Source organism: Nestor notabilis, unplaced genomic scaffold, assembly GCF_000696875.1.
Source record: "Nestor notabilis isolate BGI_N333 unplaced genomic scaffold, ASM69687v1 scaffold16962, whole genome shotgun sequence".
Lineage (NCBI taxonomy): Eukaryota > Metazoa > Chordata > Aves > Psittaciformes > Psittacidae > Nestor > Nestor notabilis.
In genome coordinates this window covers 13,573-20,573 of record NW_009919975.1, presented here as the reverse complement: position 1 = coordinate 20,573, position 7,001 = coordinate 13,573, and the positions used below count along the sequence as shown (strand labels likewise).

General features: G+C 54.1%; 2 protein-coding genes across 3 annotated transcripts in view; both read right to left on the bottom strand.

The window, feature by feature from the left end:
• Nucleotides 1-2,513: 2,513 nt before the first annotated feature.
• LOC104402577 (hemoglobin subunit beta) lies at nt 2,514-3,875 on the bottom strand. 2 transcript variants are annotated; one of them, XM_010010481.1, is made up of 3 exons: nt 3,766-3,875; nt 3,449-3,671; nt 2,514-2,741 (listed from the first exon to the last, which is right to left on the bottom strand). In XM_010010481.1, exons 1-3 carry the CDS (start codon nt 3,873-3,875, stop codon nt 2,613-2,615), a joined length of 462 nt encoding a protein of 153 aa, XP_010008783.1. In that variant the 3' UTR covers nt 2,514-2,612. The 2 variants fall into 2 exon arrangements, with proteins under 2 accessions (XP_010008783.1, XP_010008784.1); XM_010010482.1 differs by having other exon boundaries at nt 3,449-3,675; nt 3,788-3,875.
• A 2,004-nt stretch (nt 3,876-5,879) lies between these two features.
• LOC104402579 (hemoglobin subunit beta-like) overlaps nt 5,880-7,001 on the bottom strand; it is a 1,310-nt gene continuing 188 nt past the window's right edge. Inside the window, 2 exon segments of the mRNA XM_010010483.1 lie at nt 5,880-6,096; nt 6,796-6,988. Coding sequence (XP_010008785.1) covers nt 5,968-6,096; nt 6,796-6,988 — 322 coding nt within the window. The 3' untranslated portion in view covers nt 5,880-5,967.

Below are 7,001 nucleotides of genomic sequence, written 5' to 3'. Positions count from 1 at the left end.
TTCCCCATCACACCTGTGCTCCAGGCCTTGCACCAGCTCCGTTCCCTTCTCTGGACATGATGGATGCTCTTGCCAAAATGCAGCCCCTGGCACAGCATTTGCACAGCAAACCATGCAGATGCCAGCACTGTAGGACAATTCCAGTCTCTTTCCACCACTGGGATCTGTGGGCAATGCTGGAGTTGACCAGAGGATGCTCAGGCTTTCCAGTTGAAATCTGCATTAACCCTACGTAAACGCCCTCCTCCTATAACTGGACCTGCTTGTTTTACTTGTCCCTTTTGGAGCAGGCAGAAGCTCACACTAATGTTCTCCCCACAGATGTATAAGGACCAGCCAGATGCTGGACAGGGAGCAAGTCTCAAACAGGATCACCCTTTCCAACCTGCTCTAGCGCAAAGTGTCCCTGCCTGTGGCAGGGGGTTGGAACTGGATGAGCTTTAAGGTCCCTTTCAACCCAAATCATTCCATGATTCCATGGTTTTCTGCATAAGAAACCCCAAGAAACACTGTCATCGCTGGAAGCAGAGGGGCTTTGATCCTGATTCCAAAGCATCTAGGGCAATCTGCTGTACTCCTGTTGTTCTCCATGGGGTTTGAGTTGGGCTAAATGAGAGGTTCTGGGTCTTCTTGGATGGGGTGTTCAGGTGGCCAGGCTGCAGCAGAGCTCAAGAGCTGATGAAGCTCTTCTCATATCCAGACATCAGGCCTTGCTTTCCTCCATGGACCACCTCCTGCTAAGTGTCTTCTTGGCCTTCTATTGAAAACACAGGAATAGGGAGGAAAATCAGTTAAAAGAAAGAAAACACTGAGGGACACTTCAACCTGACAGTATCTCCTTCCCCTGTAGCTGTGGATGTTTTCCCATCAAACAGGGATGAATTGGCTCCATCAGAGCTGCCTACATCTGCCTTTCCTGCAGAAAACCCAGTGCCCGTGGGCCGCTGAGCTGGTGCATGACGATAAATCACGTTGAGCACCTCATGGGGGAGACAACATGCAGGAAAAATACCTCTGAGAGAAAATGGGAGCAGGAAAAGCAGAGCAGGGAGAGCACATCCCACAGGACCTGTTTTGGAGACAAGGACGGGGCATCATCCCCTGGCTGGGGATGGGGACAGAAGTGAAGCCACAGGCAGCACCAGTGGGCACTGTGTCTATCCTGCTGTGCTGCTGGTGCTGGGGATGGAACCCTCACCCCTGTTCCTGGGAAGGGGTATCCTGGTGTGAACACGGACAGCAGGAAGAGTACAGCCCTCCCTGTCTGCACTGACCTGTGGGGTCTCACCTGAGAGGTCCGCTCGGTTCATTCCTACTCCACACACTTTGCTTGCAGGAGGAGACCCACTTGTTCACATAACTCAGTCTGAAGTCTATCAACAATCATTTCATACGGAAGTCTGTGAATATCTACCAGGAAACCTGTGAAAAACCATATAGGAACCTGGTTTTTCTGGCCTTGGACACCTCGCCTCTGTGCTGCCCAGATTCCCTGCAGGGAGAAAATACTTTGGGACTTACTACAAATCATCTTCTCCCCTTCCCAGTGTCTGCCTTGACACCAGAAGATAAATCATAGAAGCAGCTTATTTTACTGGACTAGGTGACCTCTGCAGGTCCCTTCCAACCCCAATTATTCTATGATTCTGTTCCTTTGAGCAAGAGAAGGGGCATTTATGGGTTACTTTTAATACCCTCCAGTGGGTCAGGGGCAGAGAGTGGGATGCCCACACATGTGGATGAAGCAGGGGTAGGACACACTGCAAAGAGGGTTTTGGAGACACAGGGATATAGAACTGTGCCCCCTTTTTTCCTTTTAGAGATCCAGCACATCCTTTCAGCAGCAGTTTTACTGCGTCACGCTTGGTTCACACGGTGCTGCCCATGCCAGGAACAAACTCCACCCTGGAGAGTCCTGCTCTGCAGGCACTTAACACCCACAGCACGAGGCACAGAGCATCGGCTGATACCCACCTCCAGGAGCGATTACTAGCTAGCAGGGCTGGGCTCCCGTAGCTGCAGAATGGGCGGCACAGGGTGAATATGCATAAACAAAGTCTGGACACGTCTTGATAGCAAAATGTTTATCTCCAGCCTGCCCCCACCCAGCGGCTGCTTGGCCACCATGAGTCAGCTCCTTTCTTGCAGGCTTTGTGCCAGAAGTGGGGTTAAAGCAGCAGATTAAAGTCTTCATTTTATCCTCCCTAAAAAATACGAATCCTCCAATTTGCCTGCAATAAACACGCAGGTTTCACATCAAAACAGGTCCTCAAAGCAGACTTCCCAGTACCCAACCACAGAAATAGCAGGATTGCACCTTACCAACACTCTGTAAGTGTGATTTCCAAAGACAAATGCCACACAACCCCCCAAAACGCCACACACAGAACAAAGGGAAGTGGCATTTTCCAGGAGCAAAACGCCTGCCCTGCTCAAGCTTGCATGCTGACCCCTGGCTCCCCGTCTCCCCCCAAGCCCTCAAGGCTCCTAAGGACACACAGACTCAGCGGAGACTTCACAGATGAGCTTTATTTGGCTGTTAGAAGCTGTTGGCTCCACCGCAGCATGTCAGCGGGTGCTGGAGGATGCTGCCAGGGCTTTGGTGCTGCTCTTTAGTGGTACTTGCGGGCCAGCGCGTGGGCCACCACACGGACCAGCTTCTGCCAGGCAGCCTGGCAGTCGGGGCTGAAATCCTTCCCAAAGTGGGCGGCCAGGACGATGATCAGGATGTCACCCAGGAGCTGGGGGAACAAGAGCACCCTGGGGTTAGCAGCAGCCTGCACATCCCCATGCCAAGCACTTGTATCAGACCCAGGGAAACCTCTTGGCATTTCCTGTGGTTAAAAGTCTCCCTGGAGTCCTTAAGATAGACCATAGGCTTGTTCCCTGCTCTTACTCTAAAGATATGGGTTTGCTGCTCCTATGGGGAGAGTGAGCAAAAATTCTCCAGGAATTTTGTGGATTAAATTTTAATTTTTCCCTTCTGGCTCCATCTGGGAGTTTCCCCGGAGCAGAACTCACAGCTCCAGTTCCTTTTCTGCTTTCAGCATCTAGCCGCTGTCTCTTGCCCCTCACTCACGTCTCCTTTCTCCTCCATGCCAAGATTTACTCTCGCTCCTTCGCTTGCCTTTGGCTCAAACCTCTTCCTGCTCAACAACTGCTTTCACTTTACTCCTCCCTCTCGCCTTTCCGCACTGAAACCACCTCCTTGCCCCCTTCCCGTCGTCATCCTGGCTACCACCCTCCAAAGGCTTCACCATTACCCAACACCTCCCAGCCCCTTCAGTGCTTTTACACCAAGCTGCAGGTTGGTCTCTTCCCTCTCTGTCCCTCTCCTGCATCTCCCCCTTGCCCCAGCCACCAGCCCCTCTTCCTCCTGCACTGGCACGTCTTGGGTACATCCCTCCCGTGGTGGTGGGATAGGTGATGTGGTGGGAGCCCGGCTCACCCTGAAGTTCTCAGGGTCCACGTGCAGTTTGTCGCAGTGCAGCTCAGACAGCTGGGCAAAGGTGTTCTTGATGTTGTCCAGGTTCTTCACGGCATCCCCGAAGGAGGTGAGCACCTTCTTGCCATGGGCACGCACCATGGGGTTGCCAAGGACGGCGGTGGCACTGGACAGGTTCCCGAAGGAAGAGAAGAACCTCTGGGTCCAGGGGTAGACGATCAGCAGCCTGCAGGGAGACAAGACACGGACACGTTAATGCTCCAGAATGGAAGTGCCGCAGTTCCTCTGTCCATGGTGCAGATCCCAGGGGCTGGACCTACCTTGCCAGGGTTTCAGCACTGGCCAGGGCCTCCGCACCACATTCGGCCACATTGACCTTGCTCCAGAGGCCGGTGATGAGCGGCTTCTCTTCGGCTGACCAGTGCACCATGGTGTCGGGTGGAGGGTAGCGTGTGGCTGCCGCGGGTACGGAGGAGGTCTGGGCTCTTGCTCCCGAGGGGTCGCACGCTGGCGACCAGCGCTGCCCGTCCACACTTTTATACTGTGTGCCAGGCTCCTCCTCCTCCCCCTGCACCCCCCCATTGGCTGCGCCCGCGGGGGCCCCGCAGCCCTGGCACCCCGAGGGAGGGGACATGGTGTCAGGGTGGGGCCCTGGGGCAAGATGCCCAGAGCCTCACGGATGCGTTCCCTCCCCGTCCTCTGATTTCCAGCTCCCGATGAACGGGCACTGGGAGGGTGGTGAGTGATTGGAACAGGCTGCCCAGGGCAATGGTGGAGTCACCATCCCTGGAAGTGTTCATACACCGTGTAGACAAGGCCCTCAGTGAAATGGGTTAGTGGTGGCTTTGGGACAACGGTTGGACTTGGTGATCTTAATGGGCTTTTCCAACCCGGTTGATTCTGTGCTTTATCTCCACCCAAAGCCCCAGCACGGCAAAAGGAAGTTGTGTGCAAGGTTTGATGCCTTCTAGATGGTGCAAACCATTATGGCTGTGTGGCTGCAAAGCCAAAGACCTGGGCTTGGGGCTGTTGAGTTCTCCCTCTGAATGCACCAGTGTGTGAGGGATTTCTCTTTGTCCTCCTCTTGCAAGACATGTCAGGCTTTGGGTTCTCCTTGTTCTTTCCAAACAGCTATTTAGCAGTTGATAACTTAATTCTTCCCCGTGAGAGTGCTGAGGTGCTGGTGCAGGGTGCCCAGAGAAGCTGTGGCTGCCTCATCCCTGGCAGTGTTCAAAGTGAGTGTCTGGGAGCAACCTCCTGTAGTGGAAGGTGTCCCTGCTCGTGGCAGGGGGTTGGGACGGGAGGAGCTTTAAGCTCCCTTCAAGCCAAACCATTCCAGGATTCCATGATTGTATGACCCTGGGTCCAGGCCTGGGGGTGACCCTGTTCCCAGCCCTCCTCACTCAACAGCGCAGTGTTTACTGCAGACGTGCTCCGGAGTCTTTGCCTCCTCCCTGATAAGAGGAGGGAGAATTCACCACCCAGAAACCTCAAACACTCCCTGAGCAGCTCTCGGTGCTGCGGGGATGCTGCAGCCCGAGATGGGGATTGAGTCTGGGGAGGGCCGTGGGCTTCTGTGTGTCACGGAGACTGCTCAGGGAATTTCTCTTTGCTTGGACAGCTCTATATAGGGGCCAGTGAGAGCAGATGCTCTGTCCTTCCTGGGAATGAAATTAACATTCTTGTCATATTTTTTACCGTAATACATAGTTGTGTCTATCACATTCAGCCTTTAATAATAACAGAATCATAGAATCCCAGCCTGGTTTGGGTTGAAGGGACCTTAAAGCTCCTCCAGCTCCAACCCCTGCAACAGGCAGGGACCCCTTCCACTAGAGCAGGTTGCTCCAAGCCCCTGTGTCCAACCTGGCCTTGAACACTGCCAGGGATGGGGCAGCCACAGCTTCTCTGGGCACCCTGTGCCAGCGCCTCAGCACCCTCCCAGGGAACAGCTTCTGCCTCAGAGCTCATCTCAGTCTCCCCTCTGGCAGGTTCAAGCCATTCCCCTTGGCCTGTCCCTACAGGCCCTTGTCCAAACTCCCACATAGTCTGAGAATGATGATGATATAGACAAAAAAAACAACAAAAAAAGCATTTTTCCTTCCCTGTAGGACATGACAAGTGATTGGCCACATCTCCCACTGCATGTTTTTGTACTAAGTTTTGTTCAACTTAACCCATGTAAGACTTAAAACATCAAACCCAGTGATGTTACCTCATGTCTCAGTATTTCTGTTTGTGTTTTGTAGTGTGTTTCAGTTTTGTCTTGGATGTTCCCCTGGATTCTCCACCTTAAACAAGTCTCATTTGCATGAATTCATAGACAGGACCATGCCCCTTGTTACCCTGTGTGTGTGAGCATCCCATTCCCCAGCACTGGTGGGTGCTTCCCAGCCCATTCCCACAGACAGGCGACACCTCCTCATGGCTGTTGGTGTTTATTTGGCAGTGACAGACCAGCAGAACCAGAGGATGTTTCCCCGGGAGCTGGGAGCACCCCCATGCAGCAGCGCCTCAGAGGCTCAGTGGTACTCGTGGGCCAGCGCGTGGGCCACCACACGGACCATCTTCTGCCAGGCAGCCTGGCAGGCGGGTGTGAAGTCCTTCCCGAAGTGCGAGGCCAGGACGATGATGAGGATGTCACCCAGGAGCTGGCAATGGGGGGAGGAGAAGACGTCAGCCTGCAGGTCCCCCCCTCCGTCCCCACCATCACTCCACCAGTCACGTGTGGACAGACACTGGTTACTGGGGAATTCATCCCAAAGGAACAGATGTATCACAGCCCATGTTCATTGCACAGGCTGCACCTCCGGCACTCACCAGGATGCCTGGATGTGCTGGATCCTCCTCCCCAAATGCCTCCCTTTGCCTGCTGTGCAGTGTCTTCCCTCTGCTTCAACTGGGTTTATCTTTTGCTTTCAAATCCCAGCCCACTTTTGCTCTCCCTTGGATCAGGTCCCGTCCTTCTACTGAAGTGCCTGTGTTCATTTTCTCTCCTGGTTTAACCTCTGATCACAGCCAAGCTCAACTCTTCCCTCCAAACCCTGTCTGGTTTCTTCCCTTCTGGTCTCTGGCTGCTCCAAGCCAGCTTTGCTTCCTACCAGCACGTATTTGACTCTGCATTTCATTCCCATCCTGGGTCCCTCCTCTCACAGATCCCAGCCCTGTAACTCCTCTCTATTCTCCCCACTTATGCCTATCCACTACCCCTTCCCCTCCACATCTTGCCCTCAGCAAGGCCCCAGGCTCCTGGGTTCTCTGTAGGTCACAGGGACTGTCAGACACCTCAGAGACCCCTAAAGCCTCCTCCAGAGAAGAGAAACCTCTTCCGTGACCCACGCTTGGCTCACCCTGAAGTTCTCGGGGTCCACGTGCAGTTTGTCACAGTGGAGTTTGCTCAGCTGAGCAAAGCACTTCTTGATGTTGTCCAGGTTCTTCACGGCATCCCCGAAGGAGGTGAGCACCTTCTTGCCATGGGCACGCACCATGGGGTTGCCAAGGACGGCGGTGGCACTGGACAGGTTCCCGAAGGAGGCGAAGAACCCCCGGGTGCAGG

What these genes read in the sequence shown, in the direction of transcription:
- LOC104402577 (XM_010010481.1), bottom strand. Translation starts at nt 3,875, where the DNA reads ATGGTGCACTGGTCAGCCGAAGAGAAGCCGCTCATCACCGGCCTCTGG. An exon ending in AGTGCTGAAACCCTGGCAAG is followed by an intron (nt 3,672 to 3,765) that starts GTAGGTCCAGCC and finishes GTCTCCCTGCAG; the next exon opens with GCTGCTGATCGTCTACCCCT. An exon ending in TGGACCCTGAGAACTTCAGG is followed by an intron (nt 2,742 to 3,448) that starts GTGAGCCGGGCT and finishes TTGTTCCCCCAG; the next exon opens with CTCCTGGGTGACATCCTGAT.